Here is a 26404-nt window from a genome sequence, read left to right on the forward strand (position 1 = left end):
TCTTGGCGACCACGACGCGCGACCGCGAACTGCGACCGCGCGACCCACTGCTTAGTATGAATTTATATAGAGCACTAAACAAAGCCCAAGACCGCGACGCGCGACCATTTTTGTTTAATGCTCCGTCGCGCGTCGCAGTCGCCAAGAACGGAAGTATACCTTTACACTCACACATAGATACTCAGCGCCATTAACAGTGGAACTCAAACGTTGTAGGTGCACCACAGGGGATTGTCCACCCACTAAGTGTCAAATTGTCAAACAAATAGAGGATAAATTCGACACTCAGCGGCTGGATGAACCCCCGGGGGAGCCCCTACAACGTCTGTGAATTCCACTGTAAGGTGCTTCAGTTGTTGGACAGAGAGAGAGAGATATATCAGATACACCGTCTGCCTATTTTATAAGTCTATGCCAACCGCAGTGTTATGTAAAGGTGATGCGATCATGATGGAATTGAATTGCGCATTGATTGCAACCTGCAACTGAGGCCGGAGGTTTCACTTTGTAGATTGAAAATGCGTGCCAAGTCATTAATCGCTTTCCATTTATATTTGGGGTTCCGTACAACAATATTTCATACTATTAGATATGGCACTGGTGCGTTGAAACTGAAGCGAACGAAGGCACTAATTGATTTAATTTAATTTAGTCGCATAGCAAACAACGAAAGTTATTTAAACATAATAATACCTAAATATTGTCTACAACGTCGAACCTACATAAATATATATAATGTAGGTAAACACAAAATTGTGTGTGTGTGTGTGCGGCTTTAGAGCACGAGGTTCCTGGGTTGCGTCATGAAATACCTACTGAGCTTTTCTTTCTTTTGATTAAATGTATAACTATAATTAAAATTTAATATATAATTTAAAAGAAAAATAATAATTTCTATCAATTAAACTGTTATACTAATATGGTTTTCTCAAAAGCTTACGAAAGCATAATTCGATCGATTTAATTCTAGATATTAAATTTGAAACAGTCGACTTGTCTATCGCAAAAGCTTTTAGTATTAAGCTCATAATTCATTATTGAATCACTCAGCTGAATTCCGTAGACAAACCGTGAAATCCCCAAGTGCAAAATAACAACGGATTTGAAAAGCCACGATAATTCCCTTGGCGCGGACGACCTCGCGCCCTGGCACTTTAAAATTGTTACGAATTCAGCTCGACTCGTCTACGGAATACCAAAGAGATCGAAATGGGTTAGCTTTACAAGTTCACAGTTACTTTACATCTCGGTGCGATCTCATCATCATTATTCAAGCAAGCCAAGCGATTTGTTTCGGTACTATGCTGCATAAATAAAATTGTAAGTACATGTTCCAAGTGAGCCCGCTTGCAACTTAAAGTGCATCGTCCGTAAACATAAAGAATGATCGTAGTCAAAGGCTAACTTGTCATTGAATAAAAAAACTACTTTCACTTACTTCAACAAGTCAATGTCACGCTTCGCGACACGCCCAACAACAACAAGCTTGTACGTCTCGAATTCCTGCAGTTGCCTCTGGAAGTTAAGGTTGGGGTAGGTGACACTGACATTATGCACGCCACTGCCATTGTCACCGTATCACGATTCTCGAGATGCCGACCAAACTGTGTTAACTTACATCAACAAGCTTGTACGTCTCGAAGACTTGGCGCGGCTTGCCCGCAGCTTCCCGCCAGCTCAGAGGCGTGACTGGCATTACATACGCTACTGCCAATGTCACGCTACGCGACATGCCCGACAAACTGTGTTCACTTACCTCAACAAGCTTGTACGTTTCGAAGTCCTGCAGCTGCCTCTGGAAGCCAAGGTTGGGGTTGGCGACGGCGCGGCCTGCCCGCACCACCTTCAGCGCTTCCCGCCAGTTCAGAGGCGTGACTGACATTATGTACGCCACCGCCACTGTCACGCTCCGAGACATGCCCGCCAGACTGAGAACAATATAATATAATTCATTATCAGCCTATTAACAACGGTCCACTTCAGGGCTAGGCTAAGGTAGAATGTTATTTTTTTAACGAATAGATCAGATGTTAATGACAATGATCGGGATCGACTGAGGGTTAAACTCTTCCAGGCATGAGTGTGTAACAACACTATTTCAAATCCAAGTTGAATACTCAAATAAAATTTACTGATACCTATACCTATTTTTTTCCTAGAATTCGTGATTCAAAGTCACATAACCGAACCACAGGCAGATTACTAATGGTAGAATGAACTTTTTCATTGACAGAATTATTCATAAAGGGTAATATTTCCGTCATCCTTATAAACCTCCCTTAAAACTGCAAAGATATTTATAAAGAACAAAAGTGATTTATTTACTTATTTAATCAATACCCGGGAAGACATTACAGTTGCCCAATTCGTCTTCCCAGGCTATACATACATTAGAATAATACAAACAAAATTACAAACTATATTCTATGATATTTCATTGGTTCAAAGGAGATGGTCCAAAATTGTATGGAAATAATATTCATTATCTCCCAAGAAATGCAACAATATTATGGGTAATAATGGCGGATAGATGACGTTTTCAATGCAGTAATCGTTTTGACGTTTGCTGTCAGTTGTCATGTCATAGTTGCTTATGGGCGCCATCTTGATATAACTCAAAAACATGGGTTTTTTTTATATTTTTTTATTTAGTTAGATTTATTCACTTTAATAAATTTTAATAAGTACAAGAGTGGACCTGAAATGGACCTTCTCCTTTCATTAATGTAGATACCCTTAGGCCATTAATGGTCTAAGTAGATACCTAATAATAAAGATAGGTAGGTATTTTGTTACATAGGTATTAAAGTAACCTTTGAAGCTGAAAGACAAAGACGAGTAGTGCACTTTGTCAATTGCTCTTGAAAATCTTAAACAATGACCGAATTGGCACTTCGGCAGGTACAAAAGACTGAAGAAGTCACGAAAATTCACACTTGACGTTTTACCTTTAAAAAGGACAGGTAAGAGCTTATAAGAGACATGATTTTTATTATATATACAATGAGAGGCTCTTAATGAGGCTAAGATTTTAAATGTCCAACTTTGCAAGTTTGGAATATAATATAAAAGAAATTTGTAAAACTAAGCAGAATTCACCAATAAACACGTTTTTGACGGCCTCCGTGGCGCAGTGGTATGCGCGGTGGATTTACAAAACGGAGGTCCTGGGTTCGATCCCCGGCTGGGCCGATTGAGGTTTAATTTGGTCCAGGTCAGGCTGTTGGGAGGATTCGGCTAGTTAGCGTTCCGGTATGATGTCGTGTAGAAACCTAAAAGGGGTGTGGATTTTCATCCTCCTCCTAACAAGTTAGCCCACTTCCAACTTAGATTGTATCATCACTTACCATCAGGTGAGATTGTAGTCAAGGGCTAACTTGTAAAGAATAAAAAAAAATGCTCTAATTCAATTTAAAGAATGGGGATGATGACTAGGTTTGAATATATTGATTTTTATGATACATTCGGGTAAATAAGGTCAAAGTTAACTTATTTATACATAAAAAGCAAAGATTGACTGGATATTTGCAAAATAAATAAGATTATAAAATTTCAAAATCTACTAAAAATATTTCATCGTAATTAGATGAAAATTCATACAGTTGTAGCTTCTGTTTGGGTCAGCGCCTTGTGTCTTCGGGTGAGAAGGAGATCTGACCGTGGTATGTTGTTGATAATAATTTAAGCCAGCGTAAACTGTATTAATATCAAGTTTATTTAATATAAGATTGTACAAGTAAAACGCGACAATTTGATCGGTCGTTCAATGCGCAGTGCCCTGTCGTGCGTCGCGCAGGTCTTGGTTCCTCGTCCCGCGCCCCGCGCTCCGCTCGCCCGTATGCGCAGGCGCAGCTAGTAATTGTCGTGAACAGCTTCCTTACATTAAATGTGACATTTTTTAATATGGGAACTATAAACATAAACGCAGAAATAACAAAGATATTAGTAATTTAGTGTAAACGCCCGTACAATTCTAACGATCATTAATTACCTACGACGTCATAAGTTCGTACCATTTTGAATGGGGCGTTTTTCAGGGATCCGCGGCAGCGCCGCAAATCTGACCCTTTAAATCGCTGTAGCTTCCAAAGTAATGATCGCGGATACCTTGTTACTTTTACAAAATTGCTTTACTATTAGCGTACTCTTAATTTATATACAATTTAAAAAACTGTCATCATCCCTATTGTGCCTACCATCATCATCATGATCATAGATGTCTACTGTTGGATATAGGCCAACATAACCAATAATATATTTCGGAAACGGGTTGATATCAGAAGCGGATTTAAAGAGCAAGGCACTATTATTGAATGAAAGTTTGTCAGGTCTAATAATTCCCACCAAGAATATTACCATTAAACCCTCGAATGGCAGAGAACAATCTAGAGTGAAGTCCCGGACTTGTGACCGGAGGATGTAGGGTTAAACGACATATTTTAAATCCACTACCACTACTCCCCACCTAACTCATGGAACATTTCGTACTATCTCGGCTCATGATGACACGAGCTGACCGATTGAATAACTCACTCGCGCCGACATACAATAATATACTGCATTTCTGACTGATTGATTGATCTGATTCGATCACGCAAAGATACTCCAAGTATAGCCCACTCGCTGAGTGTTCTGGGTCCATAGTAGGCTTTCATCAGGCCCATAGTTAGCGATCCAAGTACCGGATCCTGGGTTATCACTGGCAACACGCACTGTTCGAAGACATCATCAGGCATTGGAAAGTTAAACAAATCACAGAGAGACACCGCAATTTATTTTTATGTACCTATTCATTACAACTTGTAAATTTCTCCCCTCTTGTGAATAATACAAACAGTTGTTACTGCTTTTGCATGTCATGGTCGGCCGCCTGCAATTGTATCGATTAATATTATAAATATTAACTTGTCTAAAGTTGAAAACGATTTTATTGTTGCTAAAAATATAGTGGTAGCCCATGATAACCACTGAAAGCGGACACATTATAATAACCTTTTTGATATTCTTCTATAATCTAATCGAAAGTACTTGTACATATATGTATTCTGTGTCGAAAGCAACAATCTTATTTATTTATTTTTCATTATTTGCTAAAATGTGTTACATGCTGACTTGAGCCAGACATAGGAGTAGGTAGAACAACTATTTTTGGGTTGAAAGATGAATTAAGAAAACCACTTTTTCATTGTCACGTCACATAGAGGTCAGGGTCGATTTTAACGGGAACTAATTAAAAAGTAAAAGTACACATTTCCTCTGCCGAGGTGTAACTAAAGAGCTAAATTGTTTTTAACTAGAGAGCTAAATTGTTTTATTATGAGCTTTTTATTCAACTTTTTTCTTTTTATATAAAAGCTGAAGTTTTAAACCGTAATTTCTTGAAATTAAAAGGAATACCACGATTAAAAACTAGTTTGTAAAGTTTTATAAAAAATTTAATGCAAAATTTGCAAAGTAAAAACTTCTCTTTTAATATCATCATTATCAACCCATATTCGGCTCTCTGCTGAGCTCGAGTCTGCTCAGTCTCTCAGAATGAGAGGAGTTAGGCCAATAGTCTACCACGCTGGCCCAATGAGGATTGGCAGACTTCACACACGCAGAGAATTGAGAAAATTCTCTGGAATGCAGGTTTCTTCACCGTTTGAGACACGTGATATTTAATTACTTAAAATGCACACAACTGAGGAGTTGGAGGTGCATGCCCCGGACCGGATTCGAACCCACACCCTGAGAAATCGAAGGCAGAGGTCATATTCACTGGGCTTTAATATTTGTTTATTGTATTTATTACTTTATCAATAACAAAGAAAAAAATCCACAAAAAACATGGTAGAGGTCATAGATTTATAACACATACATATTGTGTAGTCGCAGGATTCGTAAGCCGTTTTATGTGCCCCGGAATGGGAGCCCTTGACGCATCGATACGCTACGATAAGTAAACTTGTGTGCGAGTCGACCATGTTAATTAGCTTAGCTCTTACGCTCACATTGTCACAGAAGTGGCTTACGTTTGGAGTAAAAAATTGTTAACTGACCCGCAAGGTCTATATTAGTCTAAGGGTAGACTTATAAAGAAGGGTTAAAACATTCGTTGTTTAACAAATTGTTTTTTACTTTTTTCTATTTATAAATTGGTTATGAGCTGGAGCAAGTTAGCAGTTTTCGTTACCTGGGATCCATTCTGAATTCACAAAATAATATTGAAGAGGAAGTAAAAGTCCGGCTAATCGCTGGAAATAAGTGTTTCTACGCCCTTAGTAAGTTGTTTTCCTCGAAACTACTCAGCCATAAGACAAAACTTCTAATGTACAAAAGCCTTATAAGACCAATAGCAACCTATGCATGCGGAACGTGGGCTCTCACCATTGCGGAAGAAAGTAAATTAGCAGTGTTCGAGAGGAAAGTGCTCCGCAAAATATTTGGGCCATTAAGAAGTTCAAACGGAACCTGTCGCCATAGAATGAATGGAAATGGCAAACCTAGTGAAAGGCGAAACAATAGTGCGTCATTGTAAAGCCCAACGTCTTCAGTAGCTAGGACACGTAGAGAGGATGCCAAATACTAGAGGGCCTAAAGTGATGACAAAATGGAGGTCACAGGTAAAAAGATTAAAAGGAAGACCTAAAAAAAGATGGCTAGATTGTGTGAAAGAGGACCTGCAAAAAATGGAAAAATTTTCTGGGTGGGAAAGAAAGGCAAGGCATAGAAATGGATGGAGAAAAGTGGTAGAGGAGGCCAAGACCCACAAAGGGTTGTAGCGCCGAAGGAAGTAAGTAAGTAAGTAAGTAAATTGGTTATTACAGGCACATGTAATGTCAAAATGTATCTGACTCGGTAAGGGTAGCGCTTTTAATGTGTTAATGTTTTAATGCAATATGGCGACCTCCGTGACGTAAGTTCCAGTTTTGGCCACGAGGTCGGAAAAGCTTGTGGCACATTAAGGTTTGAATTCTACGCCACAGATTGACGGAATTACAAACGCAGACCGTAGTAAGTAGTTAGAGAAATAAATGGACAAATAAACTCGTATAGCATGCGTTGCATTCCCTCATAAAAGAGATCAACTTTGACGAACTTGTTGACGAAGTTGAAAGTGAATATTACACTTTGTTGAACCCCCCACCAGGTGGACTGACGACATTAAAGAGTCGCAGGGCGTCACTGGCAGGCGGTCCAGAACCGTTCTATTGGGAAGTTTTAAAAAAATCTGATGAAATTGTTATATTGGTTCTAGAAGAGGTCGTCTGGCTTATGCACCATTATGGCCATAACAAGACCGAGGATAGATTGTATTTTCCTAAAAAAATCTATGTTCAGCCATCGACGTCCATTGACTGATGTTATGATGATGATATTGATGTTGATAATGATGATGATGATGATGATGACGATGATGATGATGATGATGATGATGATGATGATGATGATGATGATGATGATGACAATGATGTGACGATGAGGTTGACGATGATTGCATTAAACGATAAAAAGGAAAATTTACTCATATCAAATACTAAACTTGTTAACGTGACGTCATGAAACAGTTGAAATATTGTCATGACCGACAGGCGTTTTGGTTCCTATTGTCAAAAAAATATGATATTTTTTTTCAATTGTAAAACGTAATGTACAATATAAGACCACTTAAAAAAATCACAACTAACCTATTATAGCTTACGGTAACAAACATACGAAAAACAAAGCGGTATTGCCTTCATAATAACCCATCTCCATTTCGAAAATTAAAAATGTTTACCTACCTACATTCCACCGAAAGTTATTACGTACCTAGAGAGAAATGAAACTGAGCCAAAAAAACATGCCGCACCTGGCATAGCATATATACCTATAGTATACTCCGTAAAGCCGGTTTGGGATAAATCGGGCAAAAAAAGTCATATTCTGTGATAACAATATTTCATATGTGCTGGCTCTCTGCCAACTCTTCAAGAGATGAGCAAACAGGTTAAGTAACAAGTTCGATGCGATACGGGGTCAAAGTGACCCATATGAGTCTCATCTGCGGTGCGGCTAAAAACATCATAGATTTTTCTATTGATTGATTCAAGTTTTGGTTTAGGAGGAAAGGAGATGAATATATTCAAAATGTGCTATTATGCTAGTTTCGTGGTATACTTACCTCAATATTATATTATCAATTCAATACTTTGACCTGAAAACACCGCAAAGGATGTAGTTTAAATTTTAAAAGTATGTGGGTTAAAAATACCCCGTGCTGCTGCATGTAAGTAATAGAGCAAGGTGTTAAAAACGTCCTGTACTGGATTACTGGAAAGTACATACAGATAAAAGAGTCCGACCATTTTGGCCCCAGCACGTTACAGGAAAAAATATATGACGGAAAATTCTTCATTTAATAATAAATCATAATCACCAAAAATAAATAGAATTAATAGTTGCTATTTTTTCTTTGGAAATGTACTGCGTTTTTGAAGTCGTGCATTTTATAATGTGCCCATATCTTGATTATACAAATATCAATAAAACTGTGATTAAACCAGTCTAAAACTGATACTATTATTTATTAAATTATACTAATTTCGACATTGTAACGGTTCATTCATTAAATTTGGGCCCATTAATGTATGAAAAATGTTATTTCTCCTTTGTACCACAACCACCGCGTTCCCAGGATTAGTTTACCCCGCGATAATAAAACCTGCCATACACACTCCAACTAAACGAGCTTTTGCACGTTAACTTTTTACATTACCCAATTTGCGAGATTCCAACGAGCAGGTACCTATTTATGCAGTTTAATTTTCACCTCCGACTTTAATTAGGATTTCTTTTAAAAAACTGTGACAGTTAAAATTCTGTACATTGAAGATTTTTTTAAAGTATCAGGGCATTATACAATCGATACTGAAGCAAAAAATGTATTTTGTTAATTTTTTGTCTGTCTGTCTGTCCGTATTTTTGTTAACCGGGCATCCGGCTGAAACTACAGAATTAATTTAAATAAAACTTGGCACGATTGGAGACCATAATACGTAGAAGTTTATAGAATACTAGCTGGCACTGCGCGGTTTCACCCGCGTGATTCCCGTTCCCGTAGGAATGTGGGGATAATATATAACCTCGATAAATGGGCTATCTAAAACTGAAAGAATTTTTCAAATCGGACCAGTAGTTTCTGAGATTAGCGCGTTCAATCAAACAAATAAACAAACTAACAAACAAACTCTTCAGCTTTGTAATACTGGTATAGACTATTCGCGAAAATTAAATCAGAAGGGGGTTAAATAGGGGTTGAAAGTTTGTATGGAAAGTCTTTAATTTTTCAAGTTACATTTGTAAATAAATGATTTTCAAAATTATACCCCTAAAGATTTAAGAAGGGGTTAACGTTTTTTTAATATAAATTATTCATGTTTGGGGTTATAGTTTTGTAAAATAAATTAGAGGACTATATATCATTAAACATGTGAAAATGTAAATAGAAGGGGGTGAAATAGGGGTTGAAAGTTTACATCGATTCCCTAGCACACAAAGTCGCGGGCGTCCGCTAGTCTAGTCTATAAATGCGATGATAGTACAGTAAATATACACATGTTTTTACAGACGAAACCTGAGTAAGTGAACAAGTATTAACCTTTTCCTATAATAAGCCTCTAAGTTTAATAAGACAAAAGGGTCTTATTAAGTCGTCTGGGATAGAATTTTTACTAGACACGGCTTTTCGCTATTGGCTCGTTGGCCCTTACAGAATCCTTAATACCTTCTAATGAATATTTAAGTTCACTATGCCCCTCGGAGGAAAAGAAACAGTAGTGACAAAGTAAAAACTGTAATAAAGGATTTAGATAGGTTAGGATAAGGTTTATTTACGTGACAGACCAGTGGATATGACCTCTGCCTCCGATTTCGGAGGGTGCGGGTTCGAATTCAACGCTCGGCATGCACCATGAGGTGCATGTCCCGGACCGGAAACGAACCACACCCTCCGGAATCGGAGGCAGAGGTCATCATATCGACTGGCCTATCACGGACAACGCACCAATATATCTATCCAGTATCACGGACGGCTAGACTTGCAAACAGAAAATTAACGTAACAATACCCAGTGTCCATATACGTCAAATCAACCTTTCAATACCCTAGTACTTAATTATTTCAACGGCTCTTCCCAAAATTTTTGCAGTAAAAGGTCGGTCGACTCAATGAACCTTGACCTAATTGGAGCAGATTTAGAAGTGCCTGGAGCAAGATAATAATAATGTTGGCTGGCTCTCTAGTTATAAAAGAAAACTTGGTTAATGTGAAAGTGTCAAAGGGCGCCCAAGATAAAAAGCGAGTAGCATGTTAGATATGAACATGGTGAATTCTCAAAGCAACATAGTAATATTTATATCATACTAGCGGACGCCCGCAACTACGTCCGCGTGGATTTCAGTTTGTCACACATCCCGCGGAAATTTCCGGGATTAAAAGTAGCCTGAGTGTATGCCAAAGTAAAATCTATTTCTAATCCAAATTTCAGCCAAATCGCTTCAGTAGTCGCAATATATGAGGAACAAACACACACACAAACTTTCGACTTTACAATATTTGTGTGACTAGCGGACCTAATCAAATGTTACGAGATTCTTAAAGTACGGGTGGTATTAAAATGTATTTTAAGTCATTCATTAAGTCATTCATCACGAAATCTCGAAAACCGCTTGACGTACAAAAATGAAAATTGGCAGGGAGGTAGTCTATAGTTAGTAAGTATCCACTAAAAACGGATTTTGCGATAGGGCCGGATTAAGGAGTTCTAAGGGCGGACGAAGTATAGATAAAGTTATGCCTCTTCCAAATCCGCTATCATCTTAGACTGAATCATTTAACATCAGGCGAGATCACAGTCAAGATCTAAACATTATAATGTTCATTACAATACTGTTACTAACTATATCATCATCATCATTTAACAATCCATTCAGCTCACTGTTGAACACAAGTCTCCTCTCAGGGGTTAAGCATCCCCAAAACCCCTCTCATTTACCTTGATTCTATGTGGACTTCACACACGTAGAGAATTAAGAAAATTCTCAGGTATAATACACGTTTCATTAGGATGTTTTTCCTTCAACGTTCGAGACACGTGATATTTAATTCCCTAAAATACACATACCTAACTGAAAAAATTGCGCATGCACCAGACCGGATTCGAACCTATACGCCCTCCGAATCAGGGCAGAGGTTATATCTATCACAGCTCTAACTGCACGGCACTAACTCTTTAATAGTAACATTTTAAATAAAGAGTAGTTTACCGCTTGTCGCTCGCGGAAATGAACCTAAAGTGGTTAAATGGAATAATACGGCGGACTTCAGCGAGAGCGGAATTATAAAACTGCCGCAATTGATAAATGGGATGACGCGGTCGCAAATCGAATTTCACACTTTGAATATTGCGTCCAATATTGTTTAATATTCGTCATTATCTGCCTTCATTTAGCTTACCCTATTTGAGGGGTCAAATTTAGTATTTGTCATCATTAACACCTGATCGATGTCCTCTGCTGGACAAAGGCCTCTTGCATGGACTTCCAAACAAAACAGTCTCGAGCCGCCAGCATCCAGCGGCTCCCTGCAATCCGCTTGATGACCTCGGTCCACCTAGTGTGGGGTCAATCCTTCGAACTTTGTGCCCTGCCTATTGCAACTTTAGCTTTGCGACTCGCTGAGCTATGTTAGTGACTTTGGTTCTTATGCGGAAATTCTCTAATTAGATCTCTCAGAGAAACTTGCATAGCTCGCTCTTTCGCCCGCTAAGTGACTTTGAACCTTATGATAGCTACAGTTCGCGACCAAGTCTCGAATCCGTAAGTCATCACTGGCAACACACACACCGTTCGAAAACTTTTGTTTTCAGGCGCTTTAGAGACTTAGCACGTTTCATACAAATACGTCGTTGTATGAGGTTCTTAGAAAAATTTTAAATTTAGGCGTCACTTAAATTTTGTTTAAAATATTTAAATAATAAGTAATAATTACTTACTTGTATTTAAAACTTACCCTACCTACCTTTACCCTAGGAATACGGGGATGAAATACCTATAGCCTATAGCATTCCGGGATAATGCAGCCCAACAGTAAAATAATTATTCAAATCGGTTCAGTAGTTTCGGAGCCTAATCAATGTAAACAAACAAACAACAATCAATAAATCAAGTATTTACTCTTTATGATATTAGTATAGATTATGATAAAGTAGAGTACCTATGAAACTGTATAAAGGTATACTTAATTAATATTATTACATAGTTATTTTTTTTGTAATGCATAATCAATTAATCATTAATCAGTTTTGTGTGCAATTAAGTTTTAACTGTATTTAGATTATTTTATAACATCCACTCAAGTTTTAACAACTATTATTATGCAACAGTTACATCATCTACTGGTATTTCATTTTTTCACAAGCGTAGTGTTTAGAAAACACTACAAAAATGTTTAAAACATGAAAACTCGTCCCAAACCTTTTATCGTCGAAATATGAAATTTCTTTCAAAGAACCCATGTGCAAAGAACAATTTTATTCTGCCGACAAACCGTAACAGCTGTGTGGGAAATGACGGGGAATGACGACCCCGCTATAGTGTTGCATGTTCCTCGATTACAGGTGGTATTAACATTCATTATTTATGTTATTGTGGAGGGGGGTACCATTGTTGGTATAAATAAAAGGGTATTTGATGACTTGAGCTCAGATGTTTGTTTGGCAGCGTTGACACCGTCACGCTGCCAGTTGTGTAGGTAATTTTGTTTGCACAAAATAATGTTTTGTTTTGTAATTGTTGATTATGATTTTTGTTGTAATCATTGTTTATGATAAATGATAAATTGTTTATTGTGAGCATGGAGAACACGTCAGGCAGGGAATGTTTTTACATTCTAAAAGGAACCTGTTTTTTAAACCTACTCTCAAGGTCACAAGTCCTGGGACCCGCTCGAGTTGTTTCCTCTAACAAAAAGTAATGGCGCAATCACTGTCGCTGCTACCCGACGTGTTACAATAGCGCTTATAGCGCAGTATTGATCGATCCCTCACAACATAGACGGAGGACATCAAGCGGTTAGCAGGGCGCCGCTGGATGCTTGCAGATTGAGACCGTTGAATTTGGAAGTCCATGCAAGTTGTCCATGTTCAGGGGTGGACGTCCATCGTCTGTTAATGATGATGATGCCGGCGGTGACGACGGTGACAACGATGGTTATGGTGACGGCGAGGACGATGACGACAGTAACAACGACAGTGACGGTGACAGTGACGGTGACGGTGACAGTGACGGTGACGGTGACGACGACTATGATGATTGATATAATATTTTTAGTATATAAAATAAATAAATTGATCGTTTGATTGATTGATTGATTGATTGATTGATTGATTGATGATTATGACTCGTACACTTACCAATGTATCAAAACGTTGCCGTCTCGCAGTCTCGCGGCGTGTATGAAATCGTTGCACAAACTGAAATACTGCGTCAAGTTCTGATCGGGCGAGTCGGACGCCATTATGCAGAGGTAGTGTTTGTCCTGCGAACAAAATAATAACTGATTGGTATTGTTCAGTTTCCATCTAAGCAGCAAAAAAATTAAATAAGAATTTTCCAACCAGACTGGGTCAAGCCCAGTTTGCTTCAGAACTGCCATAATTTTCAAGCATTCGCGAAAAATTTCTAAATTCTTTACAAATTCCCAAAAATATTAGGATAAACATTTTTTTTAATCTCCTAAACAAAAGAGAAAAGAAAGAAAGAAAGAAAAAGAAAAGAGAAGGCGAATGCTGTTATATTATGAGTAGGCTTTTATTGGTAATCAGAAACTTACACTAAATTCCAACAATTTGTTCAGTTCTATCATAATTTTTCAACACTAAAATACATCATACGAGTATATTACGCGGCCTGTAAGTTGACCTATGCACAGTAACACATTTTCTGGTGTTAGCGACGAACTGTAAGAGGTTCTACGAGTAACCATGGCAACACATTGACGCCATTACAATCGCATACAAAATATACAACTATTAGACATCTTCAATATATCGGGCAACTACGAAGGATACGCCTAACACTTTTGCTTATTTGTACCTGCGCTGACAGTCAATTTGATTCTACTTCTCTTCTTCATGACTGCCTCCGTGGCGCAGTGGTATGGGCGGTGGATTTAATGACGGAGGTCCTGGGTTCGATTCCCAGCTGGGCCGGTTAGGGTTTTCTAATTGGTCCATGTCTAGCTGGTGGGAGGCTTCGGCCGTAGCTAGTTACCACCATACCGACAAAGACGTACCGCCAAGCGATTTAGCGTTCCGGTACGATGTCGTGAAGAAACCGAAAGGAGTGAGGATTTTCATACTCCTCCTAACAAGTTAGCCCGCTTCCATCTTAGATTACATCATCACTTACCATCAGGTGAGATTGTAGTCAAGGGCTAACTTGTAAAGAATAAAAAAATAAACTACTTACTTGCCGGAGTCTAAGTATACTTTGCTACGACATATTTTTTACAAAGCCTTCTATGTAATCAAATATCTGTCTATCCATCAAATTCTAAAATGTAGAAAAGGTGAAACGTAAAGTTGCTCACGTAAACCAGACTCTAATTGCAGCTTCAACACACTCAAATCAAGCGGAGTGCCGCAAGGGCGACCGCGGTCCCTCATTTTGCTAACTCGTACTTTACATAGGGATGTGCATTTTCTACAAGATTTCGTCGATAGTCTACCGTTTATTTAAACTTTAACCAACTAAAGACATTTTTTCTTACCAGTGCCAGTTACCAACTACCAGTAAGTATAATTATACAGTTTTCTTCAATGGTAAACAATCTTGGAATAAATAAAAAGAAGAATGTAAATTATTAGGACAGGACACAACGTTGTACTTGTACTTAGACTTTTTATTAATAGTAATGTTATTTTATAAATATTATACATATATATACCTACTAATAATGGATAATACGGCTAAAGGATATGACCTCTGCCTCCGATTCCGGAGGGTGTGGGTTCGAATCCGGTCCGGGGCATGCACCTCCAACTTTTCAGTTGTGTGCATTTTAAGAAATTAAATATATAAAATGTCTCAAACGGTGAAGGAAAACATCGTGAGGAAACCTGCACACCAGAAAATTTCTTAATTCTCTGCGTGTGTGAAGTCTGCCATTCCGCATTGGGCCAGCGTGGTGGACTATTGGCCTAACCCCTCTCATTCTGAGAGGAGACTCGAGCTCAGCAGTGAGCCGTATATGGGTTGACAACGACGATATATCTACTTATACTTGACTTGACTTTAAAAGTAATTTATAACGGGAGGATCATTTTAATATGAAGAAAACTACATTTTGATTAGAAGTTTCACACATGACACTAATATTATAAAGGCGAAAGTTTGTGTGTGTATTGCTCCTTTACGCTTCGGCTACTGAAGCGATTTGGCTGAAATTTTAAATAAAAATAGAATTCACTCTGGATTAACACATAGGCTATTTTCCATACCGGAAAAATCCGGATCCGGAATCCGGATTTGTGAAAAATTGAATTCCACGCGGACGAAGCCGCGGAATCCGCTAGTATTTACTTAAATTAACGCTTCTTTATGTTTTATATATATTCTAAGCTAAAGATGGGTTCCATCTTTAGCTTAGAATAAAACCACTTGAAGAGCCGATGGACGTTGGGGTCCCAAAGTGCTGGAATGGCGACCCCGCACTAGTAAGCGCAGTGTTGGCCGACCTCCCACCAGGTGGACTGACGACATCAAGCGAGTCGCAGGGATTCGCTGGATGCAGATGGCTCAGTATCGTGATGTTTGGAAGTCCCTACAAAAGGCCTATGTCCTGCAGTGGACGTCCATCGGCTGATATGATGATGATGATGATGAAAGATGGAACTTGAAAGTGTCATTGAGTTATACAGCATGTAAATTGTAGATACCTATTAAGTATTACTCGTAATGTTATTTGTTATTATTGGCTTTCAAATAATAACAGAAAAGTAGAAAAATTAGACAATTTTGCTACTTTCGACTCGTTAGTCTTCATCAGTAACATTAATTGACTAAATTATTCACCATTACAGATTTCGGCATCTTTAGCCATGTTACGAATTTAATATAGCAATTCTCATTCTACAATTGCTAACACCTCGATATCTAAAATATGTATGGGAAATATTATATCCGATGGAGTGTTTGTAGAAACAAAATGTATGCGTAACATGGCTAGAGACCCAGTAAGTTTTGGAAGCGTTAGTGACTGAAGAAAAATGATCAATATTTAACACATCGGCTATCACATCGATAAATAACATGCTCAACACTATTTCACAAAACCATGCCAAGGAATGGCAACAACTTATCTCTTTCGTTTCGCAACGCTCACGGCATCAACAGCACATTCCCAGTCGCTGAAACGGTGAAATTGCTGTTTTGTGGATAAATAGCTTGTGAGCTTTTCGTGGCGGATTCAATTATTAAGAACATACTTTCACGAATAGGATACAGACGGACAAAATTGATACTTATAGGTAGTTATGTTATTATCAACCCATATACGGCTCACTGCTGAGCTCGAGTCTCCTCTCAGAATGAGAGGGGTTAGGCCAATAGTCCACCACGCTGGCCCAATGCGGATTGGCAGACTTCACACACGCAGAGAATTAAGAAGTTCTCTGGTGTGCAGGTTTCCTCACGATGTTTCCCTTCACCGATTGAGAGACGTGATATTTAATTTCTTAAAATGCACACAACTGAATAGTTGGAGGTGCATGCCCCGGACCGGATTCGAACCCAAACCCTCCGAAATCGGAGGCAGAGGTCATATCCACTGGGCTATCACGGCTCGTTATATTTTGTTGTAATGTATGCGGAAGATTGAAGAAGAAGTTTTAGTCTAACATAACACTTTACCTAACATCAACGTGGGTGAGTCGAAGTATGATATTAGATGTCATTAAGTAAGTAAGTAAGTAGCAGTAGCGAAGACTGACTTTTCAAGTAGGTTTCAACCCTATGTGTTTTTAGTTTTAACGACCAAGCTAGTTTCATATACGTACGCCTACTTCTACGGCGAAAGCCGTGATAGCCCAGTGGATATGATCTCTGCCTCCGATTACGAAGGGTGTGGGTTTGAATCCGGTCCGGGGCATGCATCTCCAACTTTTCAGTAGTGTGCATTTTAAGAAATTAAATATCACGTGTCTCAAACGGTGAAAAAAAGACATCATCAGGAAACCTGCACACCAGAGAATTTTGCGTGTGTAAAGTCTGCGATTTCGTATTGGGTCAGCGTGGTGAACTTGGCCAAACCCTCTCATTCTGAGAGGAGACTCGAGCTCAGCAGTGAGCCGAATATGGGTTGATAATGACGCCACTTCTTAGAGATATCTATACTAATATTATAAAGCTGAAGAGTTTGTTTGTTTGATTGAACGCGCTAATCTCAGGAACTACTGGTCCGATTTGAATAATTCTTTCAGTGTTAGATAGCCCATTTATCGAGGAAGGCTATAGGCTATATATTATTCCCATATTCCTACGAGAATGGGAACTACGCGGGTAAAACCGCGCGGCGTCAGCTAGTTATTAATATGTACTCATTTTTAGTTGCGCGGAGGCGTAACATAGAAAGGCTGTTGAAATGTAATATATAAATTTCGAGCGTATAAAATACATTACAATAATGATGTGTGTATGGATATTTAAAAGGTAACCCGATAATATTCGTTTTGTGAGGACCAATCGCCCCTGCTAAGTAGTAATATTTTACTAGTTAAGTATAAATAAGTGGGATTTATTAATTTCCATCCACCTTCAATCGTATTTATGCCGTGTATGCAATACAATGGCTAATTAAGTGAACATTACCAAACAGCCTGTAGGAATGAATAGCTTATTTATAAGGTTTGGGGTTTTATATTGAGTAGATTACGAAATTTGATAATAAAAAGATTGTTTCCAGTATTGCCTGAAGCATTGCGTAATTTGTCTAGTGGTTAGACTATGTAGCTTAGGATCACGAGCTCCTGGATTGGAATCCTAGCTCGGGCTATGAAATACTGAGTTCTTTCGCTATTCCAAGAATTTTTTATACGATTATGAATCGAATATATACTAATATTATACGAAAGTAAGTCTGTCTTGTCTGTTACATTTTCACGGCCAAGCCACTGTACCTTACCAATTTAAAGGAAATTAGGTATAGAGATTAATTGGAAGTTGGAGCATAACTTAGGCTACTTTTAGTTTTAGTAAAATACATGACATTTGTGAAAAAATTAACTTCACGCAGACGTAGCCGCTAGTACAGAATATGGAACAAAATTCAAAGTTAGCAGGGAAATCCGAAGGTTTTAGCACAAACAAAAAAATACCAACCTAGAGTTTACATTCACTGCATTCAATGAGGTTGTTTATCTCACATGAAAAGAAAGCAAAAAATACCGGGATAGTGCAAGCTTTTTATATTGCAAAGCCTCATGAAAAGCACGACACGTTATATTGAATTCTATAGACGGATAATCAGGAATAAGTGGCTTCGAGAATGAATGAAGCTCTTTGCAATACATTGCTGAATCAATTGGTAGAACCACTGGTTTTATAGCCCTATACCTGCAATGTATATAGGTATAGTAAGATAAACTATGGACAGTAACAGGTAAGAGATGCCACGAGTAACTATGGCATTGATTTGAAGCCATTACAATGGGGATGATGATTAGGTTTGAATATATTAATTTTTAAGATACATTTTACCCGAATGTATCAATGTTAACTAATATATACATAAAAAGCAAAGATTGACTGGATATTTGCACAATAAATAAGATTATAAATTTTCAAATTCTATTAAAAATATTTTATCGTAATTAGATGAAAATTCATACAGTTTTAGCTTCCTTACATTAAATGTGACATTTTTTAATATGGGAACTATAAACATAAACGCAGAAATAACAAAGATATTAATAATTTTGTTTAAACGCCCATACAAATCTAACGACCATTAATTGCCTACGACGTCATAAGAGCGTGTCATTTTGTATGTGGCGTTTTTCAGGGATCCGCGGCAGCGCCGCAAATCTGACCCTTTAAATCCCTGTAGCTCCGAAAGTAATGATCGCAGATACCCTGTTACTTTTACAAAATTGCTTTACTATTAGCATACTCTTAATTTATATACAATTTAAAAAACTGTCATCATCCCTAGGTGTTTGACATCTATAATGAAGCGGGTTGCCACGAAGCACGCGTCTAACACTTTTGTTTATAATTGTACCTGCACAGACAACTGTCATTTTGGGTCAACTTACTTGCCAGGGTACCTATTACCTACCTAGTATCTTCAAGCCTGAGCAAGCATCTTCTAGACAAACTTGTTTAAAGCTGCATAATCACTTACTATTAGGTCGTGCTTGCAGTCAATCGTGGCGTTAATAAAAAGTGGATAAAAAGGTAACATCAATTTTGCGGACAAAGTTACGGTCATTCGCTAGTCGTAAAGCTTACGCTCAAACGAGAGAAATAATGAACGGTGTGACCATTTTTAAAATACGAACAAACATAAAATGAATATTTGTACAATACGTAAATAAGTACAAGCATATTATATTAGCAGCGGTCCGCGGTTTAACACGCCTAATTCCCGTTCCTGCGGGAACAAGTTGATTAAAATATAGCCTATGTTATTCGCTGATAATGTAGCTTTCCATTGGTGAAAAAAAAATTTCAAATCAAATAACTGGTTTATGCGTGAAAGCTTAACAGAAAAACAAACTCACATTCGCTTTTATAATTTTTAGTTAAGATGTTTTCTCCCCGTCTCAGTTGTATCTTTTCGAGAGTTCTATTGCTAGAGCTAGACAGTCTCAAGGGGGACATAACGATGGATTCACTTAAATCGTAGCACTTCACATGTGAACATTAATTCTACTCGCACTAACTCGTAGTTACAAAAGGCTTGGCACGTCCAGTTTTATTTAGTGGGCTGTAAAAGTTATTACTGTACTTATGACGTCATTACAACGGTTTCGTGCGATCTGGGCGTGACTAAATTGTTTTTTAATTTAAAACTAGCTAACGCCCCGCGGTTTGCCCGCGTTGTTGCTATTACCGTAAGAATATAACGAAGATAAAATATAGCCTTAGACACTCACAAATAACTTGGCATTCTAGTGGTAAAAGAATATTCAAAATTGGTTTAGTAAATACAGAGATTACCCCCTACCCTATTTACCACTTTATGATATTAGTAGTATAAAGAAGTATCGACAAGGGATTGGCATGATTTCTGTTTTTCAAAAATCCCGCGGGAATCATGGACTTTTTCGGGATTAAATTACCCTATGTACTGTCAGGTTCAATTCATTTTAATTCCGCGTAGAATTCAGTTTTTGGCAAAGGAGATGGTCCAAAATTGTATGGAGCCCAGGATCAGTCACTGTACCCTGGATAAAATAAAAGAAAATATTTTTTTTTAACTATTTTCTATTATACAAAACTACGAATTTACTTTAATTCTTTCGAAATAATATTCATTCTGTCCCACGAAATGCAACACTATTATGAGTAACAATGAGTTTTGACGTTTGCTTTCAAATGTCATGTCATAGTTGCTTTATGGGCGCCATCTTGCTTTGTCTCAAAAACTTGGGTATTCATTTTATTTATTTCTTTTTATTTAGTTACATTAATTCACTTATTTATATTTTAACAAATACCCTGTATTTTTTTAATTTTAATGATACGGGGTACAGAGGGGACCTGAAATGGACCATCTCCTTTGTAATATTGATGTGTTTAGATCTCCTTTGGTATTTACATAGATTAGACTCGGGTACAGTCAATCGTAGATGTTTGGAAACATCGTCGTCATCAACCCTTATTCGGCTCACTGCTGAGCTCGAGTCTCCTCTCAGAATGAGAGGGGTTAGGCCAATAGTCCACCACGCTGGCCCAATGCGGATTGGCAGACTTCACACACGTAGAGAATGAAGATAATTCTCTGGTATGCACGTTTCCTCACGATGTTTTCCTTCACCGATTGAGACACGTGATATTTAATTTCTTAAAATGCACACAACTGAAAAGTTGGAGGTGCATGCTCCGGACCGGAATCGAACCCACACCCTCCGGAATCGGAGGCAGAGATCATATCCACTATCACTGAACATAGAGAATATATAATTAGTACCTATATGGATGGAAATCTACGCCGGTGAAACCGCGATTAACAGCTAACTGTTATAATGTCCAATATTAACTACCTAAAGGTTAAAATAGGTCACGTCGATTTGGCTTTTTGTGATTTAGGCAACGTTAAGTTCACGTAACACCAGTCGTTAAACTTTAATGACGCGAGTTCCATTCACGTTTCGTGAAAAGCGCGTCTAGACGAATATTATGTTACTTTTTCCGCCACCCGCAAGCGAAATAAGCAACGTAAATGAACAACTTTTCAAAAGTAAGACATTGTCACATGACATAAGAGGGGGATTTCTATGCCTTCTTCGTAAGAAAGGAGTAGTTTCTAGCTAGTTCATTGTGACTATGAAAATTGTTGTTTTGCGTACCTACATTAATATGGTGATAAATGTTTGTCTGTTACTCTGTTGTAGTTAATATCCATCTAATCCATCCATCCAATATCAATGATAATGAAGATTCATCAATTTATTTTGTAATTAAAAAAAATGTAAGTAAATAACCAGTTCTTTAAATGTATAAGATTGTATTATCACACTTCACACTAATATTATAAAGCCGAAAGTTTGTGTGTAAGTGTAAAAGTGTGTAAGTGTAAAAGTGTGTAAGTGTGTAATATTTGTTCCTCTTTTACGCTGCGGCTACTGAAGCGATTTGGCTGAAATTTGGAATGGAAATAGTTTACTCTGGATTAACACATAGGCTACTTTTCATTCCGGAAAAATCCAAGGTTCCCGCGGGATTTGTGAAAAACTGAATTCCACGCGGACGAAGTCGCGGGCGTCGGCTAGTATAAAAATATATTTTGGTTTTTTGTGATAAAGAAATTATCTAAATGGGTGCCAAAAATTGATTGAGCATTGGTTCAGGTCTGGCTGGTGGGAGGCTTCGGCCGTGGCTAGTTACCACCCTACCGACAAAGACGTAACGCCAAGCGATTAAGCGTTCCGGTGCGATGTCGGGTAGAAACCGAAAGGAGTGTGGATTTCATCTTACTCCTAACAAGTTAGCCCGCTTCCATCTTAGATTGCAACATCACTTACCATCAGGTGAGATTGTAGTCAAGGGCTAATTTGTAGAGAATAAAAAAAACATCGTTTGTCGGATCAGCTAGTCAAGCATCAATAAGATCCCATAAATTTTTGGATTTTCCACGCGGCAGCATGCGGCGCGTTACGCGACTGAAAGATCTGCGTGTTATTCGATCAGTAGGCTCGTGTTGTCACGAACCGAGATAGTAAGTAGCTGGGGATTAGTGGGAGACCGAGTGATGGCGATATAGGCGACCGCTCAGGCGGTCTAGCTTATTCTTCTCACGACGTTCGATCCGTCCAAATCTTTTGTTGGAAAAACCTACATGTATTATTTTGGGGTAGGCGGGGAGAATGACTTGAGTGGAGAAAGGAAGTGTTAACTAGTTTTAAAAGACGTATTTAATCCTACGTCCATCAGTCACAAGTCCGGGACTTCGCTGAAGATTATTCTGCCGCTTGAGGGTTTATTGGTAACGCTATTGGTGGGAATTGTTAGACTCCGAGGCTTTCATTCAATTCATCGTTTTGCTCTTTATATCCGGTTCTGATGTCAAACCGTTTCCGACACGCGCGTAGTTGAAAATCTATTGAGCCCCGACCGACAGTACCGCGCGTCTGGTGTGTCATGCCGACCGACAATTCTGTCGCGTAGTATCCGCAGGTATGACGTTCTACAATCGTACAAAAAATACTGGACGTCTCGAGCTGATACGGTGTCGATCTCTCCGCGTTGTTAAGTGTGCTATGACCATTATACAACATAACCAAAACCGCGGGGCAGAGCTATTAAAAGCATAATCACAGTGGCGAGAATTCGCTCTACTAATTAAAACATCATCACAATCTAACTTCGCGAAGTGAGCGCTCGAATCTGAATACGTAATGATTCAGAACGAAGTTTGGGACTGGGGGATTATGGGTGCTCGTATGTTTATTATACATTTACTGTTCGAAAATTTTAAGAGGGAGGGATGGTTTAAAATTTAAGGAGCTATAACTCGTAGGTTAGTGTGACTTTGGCCGTGAACTTTTGGTCTTCGTAGTTTTCGACGACCTCTGGCGCAATATAAACCTACGAGTACCAATTATAAAGCAACTCGGGCTAGAGGTTCTAATAACCTATCTAGCCGGAGTTGCTATAATTGGGAGGACTTGGATTCTCAGTTTACGTTAACAGATTTGGTTCTGTGGTTAGTCTAAGTGGTCACGAGGTCCTGGGTTTGCTGAAATTTTCTTTCTTCTTTGAAATTTTCAGTTAAAATTCTCAGCCGCAGGAGTTCGAAAGCTAAAGTTATACCCCGTGCTTCGGAGAGCACGTTTCGTCATCGTGTCCTGGTCATTATTTTTGACATCTGATAGTGGTCGTTAGAGAATTTTACATTACAACGGTAAGCTCGCTAACCCTCATTTGAGCAGCGTGGTGGATCTCGGTCCCATTCTCCTATGAGGACGGAGGCTTGATCTTGTAGTGAGACGTAAAAAACGATGATATTGATGATAGAGAAATATATCACCAACTGATTTAGCATTTGATGTCAGTCGGAGGTATTAAATTATTGTGTCCCGGTGTTTGTTAACAAAATAGTCCAAAACTGCTGGACTGATACTCAATCGACACCGGCTTGGCATCGACATCAAAGTGATCAGTATGTACAAAAAATTATAATGTTATTTTTCGCTTTTTAGTTTCGTGGGTACGTTTATCATTTGAAGTCGGTTGTAATTTATATATATACCTATATATATATTATGAAATATTGTGTGCATATCGGATAGGTCTGAAAATCGGCCATCAATTTTGCTAAAGGTGCGCGTCGACTTTTTTCTTCTTTTTTTGAACAAAATTTTTGTTTTTATTTTTTTTTTTGACCTGACTACCAATAATAACTACCAATAAAAATACGCTATTTTTTAATAGCGATAGCCAAAACATCTTTCGCCGGGTCAGCTAGTAATTGTATGAAAGCGTGTACAGTCGGGTAGAAAAGACTTTATACTCGCATCAATGTAAACAACTGTTGGCTGTAGCTGTAGCAATAAAACAAATTATTCATGTACACGAACATACGCGCAGGTTACACGTGGGAGGGCGTTTATTGGAGTTATGAAATGTATCTCCGACGGGCCTTTATGGTGTAATATTCATGAAACAGTACGGCCAGTAGATGGGACGTTTTGCCTTAGGGAAAAGGTTTGTTTCCCTAACTAAGGCTACATTCATTCATGTCCTTTACAGTATAGATATACGTCTAAACATAATTACAATGTATCTATTTAGGGTTCCTTAGTCAACACGGAATTATAGCTTCACCATGTCCATCGAACCGTGCGTCTGCGTTTTGTTTGCTGCGCTCGAAGATTACCTATTAGTAAGAGCTGTGATAGCTCAGTGGATATGACCTCTGACTCTGATTACGGAGGGTGTAGATTCGAATCCGGTCCAGGGCATGCAACTCCAACTTTTCAGTTGTGTGCATTTTAAGAGATTAAATATCACGTGTCTCAAACGGTGAAGGAAAAACATCGTAGTAGATGGTAGGTTATACTTACACAAGTAGGTAGGCCAATATTTGGCCTAACTCCTCTCATTCTGAGAGCAGACTCGAGCTCAGCAGTGAGCCGAATATGGGTTGATAATGATTATGATGGTGACTAGAAAGCTGTATTTTAGCTTAGGTATGTACAATTAAGCATGTCGACAAAATCGTAAAATAAAATCATGAAAACTTTTTTAAGAGTACCTACGTAACTCTCCTCTAATAGTAATGTGGGAATAAATTATTTTATAAAAAAAATATTAACCATATCTATTGAACATGACCAATGTTCGCTTTTCTCCAATGAAGCTCGTCTTAGGTCACGATAACTCTAACTCACGGGAATCGAACCCAATACATTTCGGTTTGAGTGCGACCTCTTAGCCGTGGAACTATCAAGGTTTCCCTACTTATATAAGTCAGCTAGTTGTTGTTTGAGTTCAGGTTAAAACTTGCTCAAAGTTCGTAACAGTTACCGTTTAGAACCTTTTTATGTAAAAAACTACCTATTTTATTGGCTCACTTCCATATTCCACTGCATTGTCCTTCATCAGGTAATATCGCTGTCAAGTACCTACTCACTTTCCACAGAATTTTCCACAGATTGAAAAAAGAAAATTATTCCGTGCCCGAGAATGAATAAATAGAACCGATTTACTGTAAAGAGGTTAGATCCAGGTCAGCTTTATGCAAATTAAGATTTGCATTAAGTACTTAGTTGCGAAAGACTTCAAGCACTGTTGCTTGTTGGTTTTTGTAGTTTACTTCTTGTAAATTGATTTTTATTTATAGCCTTCATTATCAACCCATATTCGGCACACTGCTGAGCTCTAGTCTCCTCTAACAATGAGAGGGGTTAGGCCAATAGTCCACCACGCTGGCCCAATGCGGATTGGCAGACTTCACACACGCACAGAATTCAGAAAATGCAGTTTCCTCACGATGTTTTTCCTTTACCGTTTGAGACACGTGATATTTAATTTCTTAATATGCACATAACGGAATCGGAGGCAGAGGTCATATCCACTGAGCTATCACGGCTCACGCATATATAGCCTTAGGTACGTATATTAAAGAGAGCAAAAATAATTAGGTACTTATATTACTCGTAATAATTATTATGAAGAGGAAAGATTTGATTGTTCGTTTGTTACGTTGTTGTTACATTGAATAGCCTCCGAAACTACTGAACACAAAGATTTTATACTATTAGATATGTCACTAACGCGTCGAAACTGCGGCGGACTAAAGTGGCTAATTGTCTTAATTTCATTTAGTCGTATTGTAAGCTACTAAAGTTATTTAAACAAATAATACCTAAATATTATCTACTATGGCAAGTTGTGTGTTCAGAAAGTGTAAAAACTATATATATATACATAAATATATAATGTAAGTAAACACAAAATTGTGCATCTGTGCGCTCAGTGGAGTAGCTAAATTCGGAACACTTTTTGCGTTGATTTTGTAGGCAGGTAACATATCTACAGTATAAAATAATCGTTGACAGATTTGAAATTTTTTTTTACTGTTGGGAAGCTATTCTGTCTCCGGGTGCTATAGGCTATATTTTGTCCCCGTATTCCTACGGGAACGGGAACTACGC

The 26404-nt window shown here is 38.3% G+C and overlaps 1 protein-coding gene across 1 annotated transcript in view; it reads right to left on the bottom strand.

Annotated features, from left to right (window-relative positions):
• Nucleotides 1-26404, bottom strand: part of LOC112051899 (dual specificity protein phosphatase 22-like) — a 79560-nt gene that overhangs the window by 25936 nt on the left and 27220 nt on the right. The window contains exons 3-4 of the mRNA XM_052885780.1: nt 13436-13560; nt 1757-1928 (exon numbers count right to left, since the gene is read on the bottom strand). Coding sequence (XP_052741740.1) covers nt 1757-1928; nt 13436-13560 — 297 coding nt within the window. The remainder of the gene's footprint in view (nt 1-1756; nt 1929-13435; nt 13561-26404) is intronic.

The sequence above is a fragment of the Bicyclus anynana genome, chromosome 15 (assembly GCF_947172395.1).
Source record: "Bicyclus anynana chromosome 15, ilBicAnyn1.1, whole genome shotgun sequence".
Taxonomy (NCBI): Eukaryota; Metazoa; Arthropoda; class Insecta; order Lepidoptera; family Nymphalidae; genus Bicyclus; species Bicyclus anynana.